We start from the raw sequence: 20,229 nt of genomic DNA, 5'->3' as shown, positions 1-20,229 counted from the left end.
GGCCGGACCCTGTTGGTGGGTGGCGGGTGCCCCCACCCCCGCGCCCGTTCTTTGCACAGCTTTCACTTCTCTGTTTTCCACTGTCGCTTTCTGGCCTGACCCCCACATCCTCGGGCGCTGTCCCCTGGGTCCTGAAGGCTCCTCAGAGGCGGCGCCCTGGGCGGGGGAAGCCTGCGCCTCCCTTCCACGCTCCTTTGGATTTCCTCACAGTGAGGTTTTGTTACGGTGCCAACGTGGTGTTTACATTTTGAATTGCGATGAAGTGTGCCCGTCAACATCAAGCCTCTTCACCGTCTCTGAGTGACCAGTTCGTGGCATCAAGGACGTTCACACACGTGTGCGCTCATCACCAACATGCATCTCTGGAACTTCTTCACGCTCTGCAGCTGATTCTTTAAGCTAACACCCAGTCCCCGTGGCCCCTCTGACTTTCCTTAGCACCTGCACTACCGGCTGGTCTCCAGAGAGCAGGCTGATGGGCTAAGGGCTTTCTCGGACCGCAGCGTGGCCCCTATGGCGGTGACACTGTGCTGATGCCTGTTGGTTTCTATGGTTACTGCTGAGTAGGGCAGATGACACTTTCTATATAGCGACGTGAGTATTTCACTGCATGCACAGAGTACTTCCTTTTAAAGTAGTTTTTCTGTAAAGAAGGATCATTTTGTCTTATTGTTTTAAGATTTATTTATTACCTATGCACACAGAACTGGGGTACAGGCCAGAGGTACAGGGGCAGTGGATTCACCAGAGACAGTGGGGAGCAGCTGTGGCCAGCTCCGTAGTGCTGTGCTTTAACCCATTGAGTCACCAGGTGGGGCCCAGAGAAGGATCCTTTTAAAAGAACAAATAAGAAACATACAGGGGTTATCTGGGTGTGGTCTGGTGTGGGAGGGTGGCAGGCAGAGAGGACCGGGCATGGGGGTCCAGGCTAGTGTGGCTCCCCGCCACCCACCACAATGGACGGAACCAAAAATAACACAAAGTTTTCCCACTAATTCCTTTGCATGTTATTCCCCACTTCATCTAGAAATGAAACAAACCCCTTTCTGGTAGGAATGGCTACCGACTGTACAAACGGGGGGCCCGAGGCCAGGAGCCACGTCGTGGCAAAGCCACGTAGAGAAGCAGCCTCCGGCCCCAGAGCCTGCCCTGGGACGTGCGGCAGGCGCACCAGGACTTCTCTGCCGGGCTCCTTCAGCCACACAGGCCAGGGGCAGGAGCAGTGTGAGGATGACGTGCGGCGTGGGGTGGTCAAGAGGACGCCGAGGTCACCGTCCGCCGGGACCTGGGAGCCTGGGCCTTTTCGGAGCAGTGTGTGCACTCAGCACGAGGGTGGGGCCACCTGCAGCAGGCGTCCGGGCCAGACTGGACAGTGCTTGTCTAGCAGCGTCGAGGTGTCTTCGTGTATCAGACGGCTTTTAATGGGCGTTTCGGAGGCAAATGCAATATTGGCGGTGGGTTTGGCTTTGTGCTTGACAGATAAGCGTATAAGTGTCGTGTGTGTGTGTGTGTGTGTGTGTGTGTGTGAGACCAGTTATTTGAGTGAAATCGGGCAGCGCGCCTTAAAGAATTCAGTTGGGGGAGGAAGGTTCATCGCTCTAAGCTCCTCTGATTATCTACGACAGGAAACACAAACCAAAATAGTTTAAGTAAGACAAAGGAATGTTCGGGCTGATGAAAGGGCAGCCGACAGGCTCTGTCCAGCAGGCTCTCGTCCGACACAGCGTGGGCGGGACGTCCGTCCTCCCACCCTGTCTTTGGCAATCCCCTGGGGCAGCAAGGCGGAGGCCCCGGTCTGTAGTCCAGCGCGGTGGCGGGACGAAGTCCCCGCCCTTGTGCGGCCGCCGTGTGGACGGGCCGAGCGAGGCAGCAGCCCCAGGCCTGGGCCCGCTACTCCCGGTGGACGCAGGCCCGGCAGCCGGAGCCCAGCAGGTGCCCGCGGGAAGGACAGCACGCGTGTGCGCGCCTTGCTCGCCTGCTGGCTGGCGTGTTCTGGGCTGTGCGGGAGGTGTCTAGTCCCCCCGCCTGCCTGGGGTCCTCGAGGGAAGCCCTGAGACCTGGGAAGCGCCTGTGGGATGTGGGGGAGGACGTCCCATGGACTGGAGGCCAGTGGCTGTGTCCAGGCGCTGAGCCTCCGGCTCCAGCTTTCAGGCGGGTGCTGGGAGCCCCTCCCCACCCCCGGCGGGACTCAGGATGGTTCTGTGAACCCCTGCAAGGGTGCGGCCCCTCCTCCTCCACTTCAGATTTGGTCAGATGAAGTTTGTATTTGCCGACCTCCGACCTCCTCCTAAACAAGACACTTGTCCAGAGGATCTCAGCCGAGAAACGGGGACCATTTAAAGAATAATGAGTCCTTTTGAAACTCTCGCAGGAAAGAGAAGAGGGGGCCGTCATTGCCCAGCTTATGCTTTTGAGGCCCACATTACGGTGACTGTGAGCCAGACAGAAATGTTCACAAGAAGAAATCCGCAGGCCAAGCCCACAGAGCTCCTTAATGGACCCCGCACTGGTCAAACGCAGAACAGGGACGAGAGGAAAGGACAGCGCGCTGTGACCAGCGAGGCGCGGCAGGGCGTCGGGTGACCGGAGAAGACGGTCCAGGGGCGTCGGGCGAGCTGCCAGAGCCCAGGCTGGTGGGGGCCCGAGGCAGGAGGCGCCATGGCGCCACCCTCAGCGTGTCTCCGAGGGCGTGGCCGTCCCTTGCCGGCCTCCAGTTCCACGTGCCCTTTAGCCGAGTCCTCGTGGCCACTCACTTTGTCTGTCCTGTCCCCACTCAGCGTCGGCCCTGGGAAGTGTGTGTGTGGGGATGTTCTCCCCAGTGCTGGACTGTGCCAGATCATTGCACGACCCCGTGGGTATGGGCTTGGTGACTGCTCGCTCCTGCAGGGCGCCCCCAAGGAGTGGGCTTGGGGGCCGAGAGGAGCAGGGGTGCGTCCTTCTGTGCGGCAGAGGAAGGGGTGGAGGTGGGAGCTGGGAGGGGGAAGCGAGCGTGGCGTGAGGGCGGGGCCCAGCCCGGCAGGAGCAGGGAGGCTGGGGCTCTGGGCCGCCCGTGCCTGCCTGCCTCGCGCTGGAGCCGTGGTCGGGCTCCGAGGGCGCCTGTGGGGGTGGGGCGAGGGGCTGCCGTGGGGTCCTGGCGAGGGGCTGGGTGGGGCTTCAGTCCAAGAACAGGAAAAACAGACAGGAAGCGTGTGAGCGGCCAGCAGCTAATGCTGAGCTAATTTTGATGGTAGAAATATGGACGTTTGTTCTGTTATTACAGTCTTTGTTCTTTCCTGTTGTCCTAACTTCTAAATAAAACCGCTCCCTCCTGATATTTGATGTACCTTAGAGGACTCACCGCACCCGCATTTTACGGGAGGTCAGTAAACGGACTCCCAGCAAGAAGGGACCTGGGAGCAGGCCAGGGCCTGGGCTCCGGTGTCCGAGCCCAGATGCAGATGTGGTCTGACAGGCTCGTCGCCTCCAGGCCACACACAGCTGCTCTCCGCCAGTCTGGCTCGTTGGGGTACCCCGGAAAAGCGCTGCCGATGCCCCTGGAGGCTCAGGCTGGCTCCTTCCCGGGTGGGGGTGCAGTGCTGGCTGGGGAGCGGTGCTGGTGTGGACAGCCACCGTCCATCAGAGGCCCAGGCAGAGGGAGAGGCAGGGAGTGTGGAGGAGATAAGCGGGGAGGTGACGGCTGGAGCGGCCTGCCGCCGGCGGGCCTGAGATACGGGGCCCTTTCTGAGTGAGTCAGAATGTTCTGAGGGAGCAGGGTGGTTGAATTGATGTGCCTTGGGTGCCCACGTGCTTGGTCAGACGTTATTCTCGGTGCTTCTGTGAGGCGCTTCCTCCTGCTTCCCAAACGGGGACACTGAGGCCTGAGCACACACAATGGACCCTGTAGGCCCTCTGTGCCTCTTGCAGGTACAACCAAGTCACGCCGGCTCAGATTGTCCCGGAGGGAGTCGGGTAACTGAAAAGAACCCTGAGCTGGTGATGGAAACACCACCCTAGCCGCCAGCCAGGGGGGCCTTCCAGCTTCAGATGCAGCATCCCGGAGCCCAGAGAAGCCCTGGGTGCGAGCGGGCTGGGGCGGGGCGTGGGGCCCGGCTGTGCCGCGCTCGGCTGCCTGCCCCACCTGCCGCGGTCCTCGGCCTTCACCATTTACCTGCGGGTGCCCAGCTGCCTCGACACCCGTGGCGCCACCTCCCGTGGCACTGAGCTTAGCGGAGTTGAGAGGGTGCAGCCTGGCCTGAGGGTGGGTAGGTGCTTCCTTCCCTGGCAGCTGGAGGTCCGGACCCTGCTTGTCTTATCTCTTGGCCTGTGTTAGCCCTGGAGGAAGAGGAGGGACTTGCCTTTTATTTATTTGCTAAAGATTTATTCATGCATATAGAACTGGGGTACAGGCCAGAGGTGCGGGGGTGGTGAGAGGAATCACCAGAGACAGAGCGGGGAGCAGAACAGGCAGATCAATGAGGTGCACTGCTGAGGGGAGCAGCGGGCGGGTCAGGAGAGGTCTGCCGCGCCCTGGGGGGTCACCTCCGGGGCGGAGATCAAACTCGCACTGAAGTGGCCAAGGCCAGCGTGCAGTGCTGTGTCCGTCGCGCCACCAGGGAGGACCGGGACTTGCCTTCTTAAAGGTGACAGGAGGCCCAGACCTGCCGGCCTTGCCCCCGCCCCCCCCCCCAACCTGTGAGCTTTCTCCTTTGCCCTGGCTCCGGCCGCCAGTCCGGGGAGTGTCTGTGTGCCCGCGTCTGCGCGCCTGTGCCAGCTCCCACACCCCGAAGCCTCTTGAGTTTAACGGTCCGTGGCAAGCTCGGGGTGAGCGTGTGGCCAAGGCTCCTGCTCTCCTGGTGTGGGCCGAGTCCTCGTCACTGTCCCCCCTTAGCGCCTCAGAATCGCCTTCCAAAGTCTCCTGGGAGGGGTTCACAGGTGCGTTTGCTCAGGGATTTGACCTCTCCCTTGGCTGTGGGGAGCCTTGTTTTCAGAGGTCTCTGCCGCTGCGGCTCGGTCTCCAGGCGCTCTGCCAGCCGCTCGCTCGGCTGCGCTGTGATGTTGGGTGATCCCGAGTGCCCGGGAGGGTGCTCCCCACCTGGCTGACGGGAGACTCGGCGTCAGGCCAGAAGATCGGACGTTTCGGTGTGTTTCACACTGTTGCTTCTGAATCCTCCAGAACGTTGTGTCCGCGGCATTAAGCACAGGTCTGCTCCGCGGGTTCCTGTGCTGAGCGCAGCTCCAGGGAGTGATCTTTGGGGGGCTCCCTGCTGGTTTCCCTCCCCGGTCCTGGATCACATGCTGCAGGCTCACAAGGCAGCACCCGAGTCTGCAAAGTGGGAAGCTGGTCAGGACGTTCACCCAACTTTTGTCTCAGGCCCCAGCGACGTCGCTGCTCCCGGGTGGCGTGCCCTGCTCGGCCAGCACCTCCCAGGAAGGCCCGGATGGTCCTTTGAATGTTGAGGTGGTTTCCAAGTCTCCTGTTGATGTGCTCGGCAGGGGTGTGGGGGGGGGCCCCCGACCCCGGGCCTCGACTGGGCCCGTTTCGCCTTTAGGTTTGGAGCTGGCCGAGATGGCCTGTCTAGGACCCGGCCCCACAAGGGGTGCAGTGGCTTTGGCTTCTGCTCCTCTGTGCCTCCGGGGAGGCTCCAGAGAGTCAATCCTTACCTTCATGCTGCAGGTCTTCCACCCGGCCGGAGGTGGCCAGCATCGAGCCGCTGGGCCCGGACGAGCAGCAGTGCTCCCAGAAGGCCGTGGTGCAGGCCCGCCTGTCCCAGCCCGCCCGACTGACCAGCATCATATTTGCCGAGGATGTCAGTAAGTGCCCGGGGCGTGCCGCGGGCCCGTGGAGGGTGAGAGCCGGGAGTCACCCGGGACCTGTGGCCGCCAAGGCTGCAGGCCCAGGCGGGAGGGCGCCCGGGCAGCAACACCCGCCCTGCTCCCTCCTGCAGATGCTTGTCCGTCTCCCCTCCTGTGCAGGCCGAGTTTTCATTCTGAGGTGTTATTTGTCATCCAGATAACTTTTAACAGATACTGAATCAAATGAAGAAAGTTGTTTTGACTTCTCCAGGTTTAATTTACCGTAACCATGATTGTAAACTGCTTAGAAAACAAACAGGATTTTTTCATCATGCTTTCCCCTCACTTGACATGGTAGGAAACCTTTATTGTGGAATTATTTCTAATGCCTGAATAGTATTCTGACATGAGGTGGTCCCGTACACGTCCACTTACTCTGGACATTGAGGTTGTTTTCAGATGTTTGTTGTGGTGTTAATAGGAAAAGAAATACTTCTGTACAGAGAATTTGGGCCTCTTTAGGGGATTTCCAGTCGAGGATAAATTTCCAGTTGCTCTGGCCGCGGCATCTGGACAGTTTTAAGCCTGTTGATAAATGGCCTGTATTGCTTTCTAAGGAAAGCCCCCTGGGGGCCACACAGCTTTCTGTGGAGCCTGGAGAATGGTCAGAATGATTCTGTGGCGCCTTCGTCTTCCTGACACAAGCGAATTCTCCTGGCAGTGCCAGTCACGTGTCCCAGTCACGGGGCAGGAGAACCTGTGCTCACGGCCGGCTCTCGGGCTCTGTCCCCACGGGTGTAGCTGGTGGTCCTGCGTGTGGTTCCCGGGGAAGCGCACCTCCAGGCCAGAATTCTTCCTGGACACCCATTTGTTACATTTGTTTGATGATCACACTCAGCAAAATTAGGTTTTCCTGGAGGAGTGCTTTTTTTTTCTTTTTAAAATAATATTTTTTAAAAATACGGATTCAAGTATTTTATTTTCCCATTAGCTATTCAAGGCTTAAAAACTAAATTTATTTCATTTAAAAAAATACCAAATAAGTGTGAAAATTAAAAATAATAATAGTTTATTTTACATCATTTAATGCCTTTTTCCACCTCAGTTGTCATCCCCGTGGGCTTCCCATCACCGTATCACCCGTGTGCCATCACCAAAGTCCAGTGCACTGCCCCCAGGCCCCCCCATTTTTGATCCTGTTCCCCACTCCACCCCTGTAAAATGTCTCTGGTATATAGTTGTTCATTGTTATTATTATTATTATTATTATTATTATTATTATTATTATTATTATTATTATTTTCTCGCCTGATCTTTTATACTCCTGCTGTGAGTGAAACCATCCAGTATTTTTCCTTTTCTTTCTGGCTGATTTCACTAAGCATGATCCCTTCCAGCTCCATCCATGTTGCTGCAGAAGGCCTGTGTTTACCTTTTTGATTGCTGAGTAATGTTACATTGTGTATATGTACCCCATCTTGATCCAGTCATCTATTTTTGGGTATTTGGGTTGATTCCACATCTTTCATATTATAAATAAAGCAACAGTAAACATGGGGGGTGCAGGTGACTTTTTGAATGAGTGTTTTTGTGTCTTTTGGGTAGATCCCTAGTGGTGGGACTGCTGGGTCCTATGGAAGCTCCATGTTTAGCAGTTTGGGAACCCTCCAGTTTTCCATAGTGGTTGTACCAGTTTGCACTCCCACCAGCAGTGCAGGAGAGCTTCTGGAGGAGTGTTTTACACACCTGCTGCTCATCATCAAACGGCGGGAAAGTGCCCCTAGGGCTGGGCCCGCTGCTTTCAGGGGAGCCGCGCGCTGTTTGGCTGCTGGCTCCTGAGGGTTAACTTGGCCCCTCCGACCCTGTTTTGTGGTGGTGTTTTTATGGGTTACCCTCATCTTTGCCCTGGGGTGTGGGGTGGCAGTGGGGGTACTGCTGATGGGGCTGACCCCGCCCTTCGCCCCCCAGCCACCGGCCAGGTCCTGCGCTGTGACGCCATCGTTGACCTCATCCACGGCATCCAGATCGTCTCCACCACCCGAGAGCTCTACCTGGAGGACTCGCCGCTGGAGCTGAAGATCCAGGCGCTGGACTCGGAAGGTGAGGTTGCTCCTGGCCGGCCTGCCCTGTTACTCAGCGCGCCTCCCAGCGCTGTCCCTGGGGAGTCTGGGCCATGCAGGGAGTGACGCTGGTGCTGAGGAGATGCTGGAGTCACAACCCCTCGGTGGGCCCTGGGCCCCCTGCGGTGGCCAGTGTGCCCTGGCCAGGCAGCGGCCTGCGGGCAGAGTGCGACAGCTCGAGGCCGGCTCGGAGCCTGAGCCCGTGGCTGGCGCACGTCCTTGGGAGCGGACGCCGGCATGTCTTGGGACAGTGAGGGGACACTGAAACAACCTGGGGTCGCCTTGCTGTCGGGAGTGAGAGAGCTTGCTCAGGCCCCGAGGGCCGGGGTGGCGGGGGAGGTGGGCAGTAGCCGATGGCGGGCCCGGACTGTCCTCCTGGTCTTCGCTTGAGCAGAGTCACTTTGGCTTGTTCTGGGCTGCGATTCTTCCCAGAGACTCTGCTGGCAGAGTGTCCTGGCTGCAGCCTGACCTCTTCGTAAAGGAACAGAGGAGCAGTGTGTTGGTTGAGATTCTCGTTCAAGAAGGTCAAAGTCAGGCCAAAAGAGACAAAGATTCTTCTAGAACTTCAAGTCCACACCAACTCTTGCCTTGCCTTTGAAATCGCCCCTGGAATTGCCTGGCTCCTCCCCACTCGACCCCCTTTCAACATCTTTAAAGATGGGGGTGTCCAGCCTAGGTATTACTGACAGTGGGCAGAAGGCGCTGTAGGGCGTCACACGGCGCTTGGCCTCACGCTGACCGCTGCCCCCGGTGCTGGCAGAACTCCCCAAGCTGCAGCCACAAGCTGTCCCCGGCCCCTGCTGGGTGGCCCTGGGGCCGGAGCCGGAGCGTCCTGACTCCTCCTCCTCTGGGTGGCCCTGACTCACTGTTGGTCTGGGAAGCTGAGCGTGGTGCTGAGCCGGGGCCGGTAGGTGAGGTGAGGTTAGGTGAACGTGCAGGGCGCAGGGGCGCATTTTGCTAGGTCCTGGGGTGCTGCGTGAGGAGGGAAGGAAGGAGCCTCACTCGGGGGGAGACGCGAGCACTCAGGCGGCCCCACGCGTCGGCAGGCGCTGTTTGCAGGAAACCTGGACGTGGAGTGTGCAGGGGCCCGGGGGCTGAGGTGGAAGTGGACAGGAGTCACTGGTTCCCTCGAGACCTTGGTCTGAGCTGAGCCTTGCGGAAGGTGGGGTTTGCCGGCAGGTTGGCAAGTGGGATGTGAAGGTTGGAGCACTTCTGAGGAGACAGACGGCGGGGAGGAGCGTGAGGGCGCAGTGCCTGCGTTTCAGAGGGGTCTCTGCAGAGGGAGGCCGGAAGGAGCGTGCGTGGGGGGCTTGTGTGGGCTCCTGGCGTGGGGGGCTCGTGGGGGCTCCCGGCGTGGGGGGCTCCCTGCCTGTGGCAGGAAGCAGAAGGGCAAAGCTTGAGGACAGAAGTCTGGGCATCCGTGCGCGTGCGCGCACACACACACACACACGCACGAGTGTTACCTCTTTCTTTTCCTGAGTCTGTTGTGGGCGGATCTGCTCTGTGAAGGTGAACTTAACCCTGGTAACCTTTGAGGGACTCGCTGTCTCGGTGAGCGGGTGTTTGTCAAAAAACATACCGCGTATGACTCAGAAAACAGTTAGGTGCCCTGTGTGTGCCCAGGCACCTGTACCAGACAAGGGCTCATGGTGTCAGCCTGTTGTATAGACGAGGACGCTGAGGCCCAGAGAGCTCAAGTGACTTGCCCAAGGTCACACAGCGTGTGGGTGGTAGACAGACACCTTTGCACTTGGCCACCCTGCCTAGTTCCTGCAGTTTTCCTGGGCGTGGGTGGCCTCTCTACCAGGCTGGGCCCACCTTTGTGGCCTGAGGGTGTTTGCAAAGTGCCACCTGGAGTTACCACCTGCAGCTGCCGCCTGGCACAGCACTGCTGCCTGTTAGCAGACTGGCTCAGCCTGGGGTCATCAGGCTCCTCCACACCCCTCTTGCCGCCTGTCCGGGCATCTTCCTCTTGCTGCCTGACCGTCTTCCTGCTGTCTCCCCGCCCCCTGTCCCCCACCGGTCCAAGGCAGAGCTGGTTCTTCACTCTGAAGCTGCCGCAGCAACTCCCTGGCCCCGACCCCAGCTGTGGGGCTCTGCGTGCTCCACATTGTCGAGTTCAGCAGGTGGAGGGAGGAGCTGGGGTCACTTCGCTCTCCTGAAGTCCTCTGTATGTGATAGTGGACTTTGGGCCCAGCAGGCATCTGGCCAGTGTTTGCTGACTTGAGTTGCTTAATGTTTTTCTCCCGCCATCTGTGGACCAGGACAGTGGAGCACCGCCCTGCCCCCGCCCCCTTCCCCCCACCCCAGACTGGGCCCCTAGGTTTTCTGGTTAAAATTAGCACTTACCTGTGAAAATTTAAGGTCACAGGCACACATAGTAGGTGCTAATAGCTACTTTTGTGAATAGAGAAAGCAACCTCCTGCAGAAGCTTCTTGAAAGCCCCCCCCCACCCCATGTAAATTCCTGGTCGGTCAGGCTTGACCCTTTTGGCAGAGAGGTGCCTTCCCGCTCCCACCCTCGGGGCTGTCAGGGTCACAGTGAGAGAGCTGCTGGCTGGTTTTCTCGCCCAGAGATCAGTCTCCCCTTCCCACCCTTAGAGCCAGCTTTGCACAGGCCTGAGGCGGCCCAGGCTTGGTTTCCCTCGGCTGTGGCCTTGACCCTTGAGTACATCTCACGCGTTTGAGTGGAGTCCGGGGCGGGCAGTGGAGCCTTGGTCACAGGAGGCCTGCTGGCCCGACCAGAGTGTGGCGGCGTGTGGGTCCCACTTCGGCTCCGGGTGGAGGAAGGTTCTCCGGGTCAGAGCCCTGAGAGAGACGAGCAGGCTGTTGGCGGGCAGTGGGCTCCTGTCTCTGGGGTGTGCAGGGAGCGTGGACTGGGGGCGTGGCCAGGGGGTTCCTGAGTCCAGGGCAGCCATGCTTGGCTGGGGTGGGTCTCGCCACCCACTCTCACACCAGGCGTGCACAGTGCTGGGGAGACAGCTTACTCGGGTCAGGACGTGCTTCTGCGTGAGCCGTGCACAGCGCTTGTCTGTTGGGCTGGCTCGTGGGCACGGGCCTGTGGGCCAGGGCCCTCTGAGAAGGCTGCCTGCCCGCCCCCTCCCGAGGGCCTGGGCGCTCACAGGCTCGGTTTCATGCCAGGAGCCTTGGGCCCTCACCTGCCACTTCTTTCCCTGCGTACAGGAGGTCAGCAGGGCCCAGGAGCGCTGGGGCTCTGACCTGCTGCAGCGGCCAGGCAGGTGCCGCAGGAAGATGCAGCATCCCAGGGGCAGGCCCGGCCCCCCCACACCCCGCCCCCGTCCCACGGGGCCCTGATCCTTTGGGCCTTGGCTCCCTTCCCCACTAGCAGCATGACGCCCGCTTTGGGGTGGCAGGGAGGGGCGCCCTTGGCCAGGAGTTCACTCCAGGGCATTTCTGTGCCCCCTTCCCCCATCTGCTCCTACAGGGAACACGTTCAGCACCCTGGCGGGGCTGGTCTTTGACTGGACAATTGTGAAGGACACGGAGGCCAGCGGGTTCTCAGATTCCCACAATGCACTGCGGTAAGAGGCACCTTTGCCTGCTGCAGAGGGACATGGGAAGGGGTCATCCCTGGTCCCTGCCGGGGCGGTGGCGGGGGGGGGGCACGCCGGGCGGGCTAGCTGGGGGCTCCAGGAGGCAGGTGTCCAGGCCCGGCTCACAGCCCCTCCATGCAGACGTGCCCAAGCCCTCACTCCAGGGCGCCCGCTGCCCGCCCGGCCAGAGCACTCTCCGGACCTGAGTGTGCCGGACGAGCTCCTGAGTCGCCGGTGTCTCAGGTCTGAGCCCAGCCTCCTCGTCTGCCCCTGGGTCGTCCTGGGAAGGGCCTCGTGGCCGGCACACTGACGGACGGGCGCAGACCCCAACTTGGCCCGGGACGCAGATGCTAGGTGCTGGGGGCGCCGGCTCCCTGCCCGCTTCCGCACCACCAAGCCCATTTCCTGCCGTGAGCGCCCTGCGCTCCCCCACGCTCGGTACGCGAGCTGAGTGTTAACTGAAATGCAGGGCGTGGAGGCGTGCTGGAGCTGCTGTCCTGGGTTTTCATTAAATTCAGCATGTGACACCTGGTAAAATCAGGCAGGAAAATAAATCTCGGTGTAGCGCAGCACGGGCAGATCTGAGGGGGCTGAGAGTGGGCCCCAGGGTTGCTCCCACTCAGGCAGGACAGCGTGGGCCGGCTTGTAGGTTGCAGCCTGCAGGGGGAATCGCGTTGAAAGGGTCCCTGGCCTCAGCGCTGCTGGCCAGCCACATTCCAGGGAGGGGGCTCCCCCTCCCTCGGCGCTCCTCCCCACAGCCTCCACTCCCCTCCCCTGATGCTTGGGGGGGTCATGTCATGGAGACTCAATTCCCAAGGCAGGCGGAGGCGCCCTGGGGAGCCGGAGGGCACTGCTGACCCCGCCCCGGGGGGCCTGGTGTCTCTGGCCGCTTCTTGGCGGCCCGCACCTTTCACATCTGTGAGAACGCGGCCTTCCGACCCGGTGGGTTGTGGTCCTGTCTCAGCGTTTATCCGGTCACGTGAAGGTAGACAAAATGCAGGATCCCGGGTCTTGTGCAGAGGTCAGAACCAGGGGCCAAGAATCTGACCTTTCCACATTGTTCCTGCTAAAGGCAGTTTTGGGGATCCACGTCTAAGCACCTCCATGAGGGCTACACACCTGGCTTGGCACCTGGCACCCGCCAGAGATGCCCGTAGGTGGTGTCAGGTGCTTCGGTTCCAGACGCCAGGCCCGACATGCTCCTTTTCCAGAATCCTCACCTTCCTGGAGTCCACATACACACCTCCGTCCTACATCTCGGAGATGGAGAAGGCGGCCAAGCAGGGGGACACCATCCTGGTGTCGGGGATGAAGACCGGGAGCTCCAAGCTCAAGGCGCGCATCCAGGAGGCCGTCTACAAGGTGGGTGGTGCCGGGGTGGGGCCCGTGGCTGTGCTGCGCAGCCACGTGTCCCCGTGGCAGTGGGGCCCGTGGCCAGCGCTCCTGAGGTGGGAGGCTGGGGTGTGGGTGCAGGCTGGCGCGTGCTGGCCTGGACACTGTCGCGCGAGGGGAGGGTGGCCCCCGAGGGCCGGGGCTCCCCTGCCTGCCGCGTGGGGGTCACCTAACGGGCAGCCATGCGAGGGGCCTGGGAGCGTTGCCTCCTGTTCCGGGGCGAAGCCACCTGCAGACTGGGAGTGTGAGTCCGGGCAGTGAGCCCACCTCAGGGAGACGATGACAAGAGGGGCTGTGCTCCCCGAGGAAAGTGTTTGCACATCTGTGGGCTCCTTGGCCGTCAGTGTTCTCCCACTCTCAGTGGCCAGATAGCCCAAGGCGCGCACGGTGCTGGTCCTTGTGGAGCCGGCCACCCAAGGGGGTGCTGGGCTGGGGACGGGCGCCCTGTCTCCCTGGTCCGGTGTCCAGGGTGTGTGCTGATGGGGCGAGGGTCCTGGGGGTGCCAGGCGGGCCGGGGTGAGGAGCAGGGCTGCGTCCCCAGCAGACTGGCGCCCCCTCCGCGGGCTGCTCCGGCCGCCCTGGCCTTGGCCTTCTGTGGGGGTGTCCTGGCCCGGGCGGTGCTTGGCGGCCCCCGCTCTAGCTCCCGCGCTCCCCCCGGCCGCTTGCTGTCACTGCACGCTGGCCCGTGACCACCGCACAGGGTGGCGTGTCCGGCCGTGACGCCCGAGCGCTCGCCTTCTGTGCCTGTGGCGTGTTTTGGGGTGTAGGCTTTGGACGTGCGCTGCCAGATGTCATCTTGGTTTCCCAGCGCAACTCGCTGTTGCCACACAAAGTCGCGGAGATGCTTGTTCTCCTGCCCCACCCCCGTGACCCCACCTGACCTTCCTGCCTTTTCTTTGTGCCCAGCACGTGCACCCCGCGGAGGTCAGGCTGCTGATTCTGGAGAACATCCTTCTGAACCCGGCTTACGACGTCTACCTGATGGTGGGGACCTCCGTTCAGTACAAGGTGCAGAAGATCCGGCAGGGGAAGATCACAGGTGGGTCGCGGGCACGGCGGGGCCTGGCCTGAGCCTGGGCGTGGCCAGCAGGGCTGAGGGGCAGGACACGCCATTCTCCTGGGCCCCCCTCTTGCCCACGGGGCTGTGCTCTGTGAAGGGCAGCAGGCGGTGTGTGCCCAGCCTGAGGCTCGGTCTGCAGAGGGGTGAGGAGTCAGAGGGGCTGGTGGAGGGCGGGGCGGGTTCTGCCCAGAGCCCGGCATTTACCCAGACTTCAGGGAGCAGAGACCAAAAGCCCAGGGAGCAGCCCAGGCCTGACTTTTCTGAGACTCTGGAGGGGACGACAGCTCAGAGGTGGCCTCCTCGGGACACTGACCGGTGTCCTAGGGAGGTTCGCAGCAGTGGGGGGGAAGGGGGGGCGGGGAGGTGTTGAAACCAGCAGAAATACTAACTTCCACGCGGAGACTCTGGTGACGAGGGCAGTGGACGCAGCACGCCCTGAGCTGGGCTGCCTGAGCAGGGGCTGCGGGCAGAGGCAGAGGCGTTCGCCCATCACCCTGGGCTCAGAGCCCCCCCTCAGGTGCTCCCCGGTCACCCCTAGGGCCCCCTGGAGCGGACAGTGGGGGGACTCTGGCAATAAGAAGCGCATCTCCAGGGCTAGCCAGAGTGGGAAGGGCCTCCTGGCAGTGCGACGACAGCCTGGGGGACAGCGCTGTCCTCTGAGGTGGCGGCAGGCCGGCCAGGGCTCGGCGCGGCCTCGCTGCGTGCGGGCCTCTGCGCTCCTGCAGTCCTCCGTCCGCTGGCCGCCCAGAGCCGTGAGTGCATCCCGGGAGGCGCTGCAGGCTGCCGGCCGGCCTTCTTCCCGCCTTCTGCCCGGCCTTCTGCATCGTGTGTGTGAGAGGCCTGGAGAGTCTCTGCGTCCGCCTCCCTTCAGCACTTCGGTGCCTCACAGACAGCAGTGCTCCGACCAGTGACGCCGCCGGCCCGTGGCAGCGTCGCAGCCCTCGTGGCCAGGCGTCCAGGCCAGCCTCCGGACGTGGGCTGTGTGTCCACCCCTGCAGTGACCCTCAGAACCCACCCCTCGAGGGCCTGAGGGGGCCTGGGGTCCCCTCATCAGTCTGAATTGGCAGGGGTGGGGTCCGTTATTTGTAGTTTCCAGGGGGGATTGATGGTCCGGAGACCGCCGTCTCAACCCTCTGCCCCCGAGAAAATAGCTGGAACACACGAGCTATGCGGAAAGGAGGAGGCAGGTGGCTTGCCTTTCAGATTTCTCTGGAACTCTGAAGAATGCTGTCCCTGAACCCCCTCTGGGACCCCTGCCCCGGGCGCCTCCGGAGGCGGCCACTGAGGGGCTCTGGGGAGGACTGGCAGCTGGTGAGCGGGATACTTGCTGGGAAACTCTGTGGGCAGTGGACAGGGCAGGCTTGCTGCGTGGCGACCCCCGGTCCTTGTCTCGATCCCCACGCTCCCGACCTCTGACAGGCAGCATTAGCAGCTCCTGTTTCAGGGGTAACTTGGGGTGGTGCGCACATATGGCCCTGACCACCTCTACCTCCCAGTGGCCAGCAGCGATCCGCTCAGACCGGCTCTGAGTGTCCAGCTACAGGGTGTGGAGTCCCGTTACTTCCTGGGGAAATTATTTTCCATCCTGGCCCACGTCTGGCCAGTTCTTCCTCCCACACAGAGCAGGCAAGTGTCGATGGCCAAGAGAGCAGCACGGAGATTTTTTGCAAATGATGGTCCTGCTCCTGAAAACCGGAGGGAGGCCGTGGGTTGGCACCTTTTCGGTAGCCCCCAGAGGATGCACAGACCCAGCGAGCCCCACCCTGGGCCCTGGGTGCAGGAGCAGGGACCTGCTTTTGTGGTGACGGCCCGCGGGGCTCCGGCCTCAGTGCGCGTCGGGCGTCTGAGTCGGGCGGGTGAGCTTGAACCCGGCAGCTCACCGCGTCACAGGAGCGATGTCCCCTGAGGGCCGCTGTGTCCACAGGCAGGGAGAAGCAGACAGTTAAAACCTCTGGGGCTCCGGGGTGTGGAGCGTCGTGACCTGCGGCGACTAACGCTCCCTGTCTCTGCTCCTCCCCTGCCTTGTTTTGTCTCCGGCTGGCCAGAACTCCCGATGCCTTCGGATCAGTACGAGCTGCAGCTGCAGAGCGACCCCCAGGGCCCCGAGGGCGACGCGGGCTGGCCTGTGGCCGTCTTGGCCCCGGACACCTCCACCGTCACGGCCGTGCAGCTGGGGCAGACCAGCCTGGTGCTGGGCCACAGGAGTATCCTTCCCAGGCCGCTGCCCGCCGCGTGCGGGAGAGCGGCTGTGCAGAGCCGCTTTTCTCCCTGAGAACGGCTGAGCTAAACATAGCCCTGCTTTCGTCATGGTCTGAATCCTAAAGAACCACAGCAGCAGCGTGGCTGGGTGCAGCGGCTCACCGGGCCGTGCGTGACTCCCCGAGAGGCTCCGGGCGCGGGCGCGGGCCCGCCCCTCGTCCCCAGGCCCGGCTGGGGCTTCTCGCTGGCATGTGGGCCCAGGCCGCTGGCGTGCCCCGTGCTGCCCCCACATGCTAGTGTGGTTAGTACGCTGCGGGCGCTGGGTCCAGGCAGCTGACCCGCTCGGCCTCGGGGGAGCGGCGGTGGTGGTCGGGCTGGCGGCGGCTGCCTTGTTTGTGCCTTAATTGAGAACACAGGTATCCGCATGCAGGGCGCCCCGCGGCTGCCCAACAGCACCATCCACGTGGTTGAGCCCGGATACCTAGGTAAGCCGGGGCTCCGGGCGCCGCCAGGCAGCAGTGCAGAACAGGCTTTGTGGTGACGGCGCCAGCTCCTCTCAAACCCGGTGGCTGGCGCCTTCGGAGACCCTCGGGGGGCTTCTCCCCAGACCCCCCTGGGGGTTGCACGGTAGCCGGCACAGCAGACCCGAGTGGGTGGGGGTGACTGGGCGGCAGGGAGAGTTGGGGTTCGCTGCGTCGGGGAGGGCCCTGCCTCCTCGTTGTACCAAGCTCTAGCCAGACCTGACTCTGCCGTGGGCATTTGGGGGCCAAGCCCCAGGGCGCGCTTAGTGTAGAGACGCGTGGCAGTTGGCAGATGTCTTGGGGGGTGGGGAGGAGAGGAGAGACGTTTGGCGAGAGAAGGGGGGATGGGAACCGGCCCCCGTGGAGACCCTGGGGGACAGCTAGGCCTCGAACACCCAGGACATGGGTGTCCCCACGTCCCTGAGGAAGCTGTTCCGAGTTGACTCACCTGTGGGCGACGTTCGGCCTTGAGGGTTAGACTGAAGTGCAGGAAGCCCCGGGTCCCCCGTGAGCTGCGGGCGAGTTTGCCATTGGGCACAGGCCCACGAGGGCAGGGCGGTGACACCAGGCACGGTGGCCCTGTGTGTCTCAGGGGCTTTGTTTATTCAGAAACGTTTGTTTGTGGCTTCCGTCTGTCGGGCCTCTATTAGGGAACTTCGGGGAGAGGGAACGGGGGCCCTCGTAGCAGGCGGTGCTGGGGGAGCATCAGACAGGCAGCCAGAGGGCGTGGTGAGCGATGAGCGAGTGTGGGACAGAGGCAGCGGGAGATGTAGCGGTCTCAGCAGCTGCTGGTTTGTGGTTCTGGCAGAGGGGACAGCTGGGATGTGGGCTGACCAGGAGAAGGCACAGGGGGTCGCGGGGGCGGGGGCATCCGGCGGGGTGTGGCTGGAAGAGGCCCGTCCTCTCCCCTCCCTCCACGGTGTGGCCAGCTCTGCTGCCTGTCGTTGCAGGGTTTACTGTCCACCCTGGGGACAGGTGGGTGCTGGAGACCGGCCGCCTGTACGAAGTCACCGTTGAAGTGCTTGACAAGTCTGGCAACAAGATCTACCTGTCGGATGTGAGTGTCCCACTCAGGACCCGTGGGGGCCGGGGTGGATGGGGGTCCCAAAGCATCGGGGGCCGCCACGCAGGCAGGCGGAGTTGGGGTGCTTCCCGGTGCTGGGCTGGTGCGCGGGAGACGCTGTGAGTCTGCGCCTCCCTCGGGCTGGGCAGGGAGGGAGTGGAGGGGGGAGGTGACCACCTGCCTCCTGCTCCCTCCTGGTGGGCGTGAGGACTTCACCCCACTGAGCGGCCATCTTTGCCTGCTCTGCGGGGCCTTCCCTGCGGGACTAGGACCCCGGAACTCTGTGGAGGCTGGGCCTGGGCTGCCCTGGGTCAGGCGGCTTCTCGCCTGCGTTCCCCGTCTTTCTCCAGAAGCACCTTCCTCACCCCCGCCTTACCTTGCAGAACATCCGCATTGAGACGGTGCTTCCTCCTGAATTCTTTGAGGTGCTCTCGTCTTCTCAGAATGGCTCTTACCATCTTGTGAGGGCCATAAAGAGGGGCCAGACAGCCATTGAGGCAGCCCTCACCTCCGTGGTGGACCAGGCAAGTGGGCGCCCTCCCCCTCCCCCGCCCACCCTCATCCCCTCCTCAGGCGGCGCCAGCAGCCCCAGCTAGCGGGGAGACCCCAGGAGTCGGGGACCCCAGGCTCAGCCTGCTGCCGCCTCATAGGCGCCGTGGGCCCCGCTCTGGCTCACTGTGTAATGAGAGGCCAGGGCGACCTCCCGTCCCACGACAGTGACTCGCGGCAGGCTCAGGTTTGGCCTAGGGAATGCGGCTCTGATCGGGCGGAGGCCAGAGCAGGCGGTGGCCACTGCGTCCCTTCTCCGCCCAGCACGGCGCTCCTGTGGAGGGCTCCTGTCGGCCTGGCAGCGCGTGCCGTGACCAGGCCGCACCCGCCACTCCTGCTGCTGCGAGCGTTTGGCGTTAGGACAGGACAGCGCGTCCGTGATTTCTGGGAGGCCGGGACCCTGAAGAACACAAGTGGGGGTGGGGGAGAGAAAACACGTAAAAGAAATGCACCTTTTGAATGGGGTCCCTGGGCACTGGGCTTTGGGGCCCCCCGCCCCCTGTCTCCACACTAGGCCCCTCTTTCACTGCCTTTTGCTGGTCCCTGTGAAGATGGGCCCTCTGTCCAGCTGTGTTCCTGCCTGGAGCCCTGGGCACTCCCTGTCTTCCTGACCTCCCACCGCCCGGCCGCTCCCCTGGGGCTGGAAGCCAGTCGGCTCAGTGACAGGCGGTCGGCGGGTTCTCTGCCTGCCGCGCACAGAGCCTCTCACGCACCCTCAGAGGCGGCAGGCCAGGGAGGGGGTCCCGGCAGCCATCCCCCCAGCCGCCTGCCCCTGCGGCTGGGGCTCTGGGCGAGGCGCTTGCCTGTAAAGTGGGGGTCATGTGTCCTTCATGGCAGGGCGCTGTGGGGGTACAGTCAAGTGTCCTGCTGACCATGGAAAGCAGTCTCTGTTGAGACAGAGCAGGCTCTGGGACAGTGGCTTCTTTCTTCTGCCCCCCACAAAATCCTTTGCGACCCCATCCTCAGGGAGGTTGACCGGGAATGGGCAGCCTGGTTGCAGGGGTGACTGTGCTCTCACCCACTGCAGGACGGAGGGGTCCATACGTTACGGGTGCCTGTGTGGAACCAGCAGGAGGTGGAAATCCACGTGCCCATCACCCTCTATCCCGGCATCTTGACGTTTCCCTGGCAGCCGAAGGCCGGCGCCTATCAGTACACCATCAAGGTAACCCCCGCCGCGCCGGGCCCACGCGCCGCCCTGGGGTGGGGGCTCCCCGCACTAGAGAGTGCCTTTTAATATTGACGCTGTGGTCAGAGCCAATGTTACGTCGACAGATCTGCCGTCTTTTCCGAGTTCCCATCCCAGAAGTGCATTTTGGCAGTCGGGGGGAACCAGTGTGAAAACAGCAAACTTGGAACACATTTTCCACATTTGTTTTTATATACAGTGATTGTTTCTCAAGGCAGGAAAACGCGAGTGCAAGGGAAAATGCCTCCCGCCCTGTGACGCGCCAAGTGTCCGTCTTGCCGGGGCCGGGGGGGCCTGACGCGCCAGGGCCTGGCCCCCGTGGCCTTCACGGCCCCCTCAGTCCCGCCTGCTGGCTCTGTCTGCACGTGGGGACGTGCTGCTTGTAGATTCAAAGAAAAATAAGCGAGTTAACCTGAAGATCTAACAGCGTCAGGAGACAGTTCGAGCGGAGAGCCAGCCCGAGGGTTGGCGAAGGCGGGAGGCTTTTCCAGGAAGGAGGCGGCCGAGAGAGAGGGAGACTTACTGGAGGGCCAGGTGGGGGCCACGTCTCGTTGGCTGGGCCGCTGCATGTCCACTGGCTGGACTCACTGCTGGGCCCGTAGGAAACTCCTTCCACCGGGAGCTGGAACTGCCGTTAACGGCTGCCTTCCTCTCCGGGGTCACTGGGAGGAGTGGGGGGCTGAGGGCCCGGCTGTGGGCTTCCTGTGCGGTCTGTCACGATGCCCACTCAGGTGTGTGGCCTTCCTGGCCCTGGAGGGCTCCGGGGTGGTGGCCCCTGCTGTGAGCTCGTGCCGGGTGCCTGGGAGCCAG

At 62.4% G+C, this 20,229-nt stretch overlaps 1 protein-coding gene across 1 annotated transcript in view; it reads left to right on the top strand.

The window, feature by feature from the left end:
- The first annotated feature begins 3,870 nt into the window (after window positions 1-3,870).
- Window positions 3,871-20,229, top strand: part of NUP210 (nucleoporin 210kDa) — a 64,490-nt gene continuing 48,131 nt past the window's right edge. The window contains exons 1-11 of the mRNA XM_012732080.1: window positions 3,871-3,879; window positions 5,619-5,790; window positions 7,741-7,872; window positions 11,338-11,434; window positions 12,658-12,808; window positions 13,745-13,877; window positions 15,944-16,102; window positions 16,514-16,582; window positions 17,569-17,675; window positions 18,065-18,205; window positions 19,258-19,395. Coding sequence (XP_012587534.1) covers window positions 3,871-3,879; window positions 5,619-5,790; window positions 7,741-7,872; window positions 11,338-11,434; window positions 12,658-12,808; window positions 13,745-13,877; window positions 15,944-16,102; window positions 16,514-16,582; window positions 17,569-17,675; window positions 18,065-18,205; window positions 19,258-19,395 — 1,308 coding nt within the window. The remainder of the gene's footprint in view (window positions 3,880-5,618; window positions 5,791-7,740; window positions 7,873-11,337; window positions 11,435-12,657; window positions 12,809-13,744; window positions 13,878-15,943; window positions 16,103-16,513; window positions 16,583-17,568; window positions 17,676-18,064; window positions 18,206-19,257; window positions 19,396-20,229) is intronic.

Source organism: Condylura cristata, unplaced genomic scaffold (genome assembly GCF_000260355.1).
Source record: "Condylura cristata isolate star-nosed mole 26May11 unplaced genomic scaffold, ConCri1.0 scaffold00033, whole genome shotgun sequence".
Taxonomy (NCBI): domain Eukaryota; kingdom Metazoa; phylum Chordata; class Mammalia; order Eulipotyphla; family Talpidae; genus Condylura; species Condylura cristata.
The sequence above is the reverse complement of the archived record's forward strand: the minus strand, read 5'-3'. Positions and strand labels throughout refer to the sequence as shown.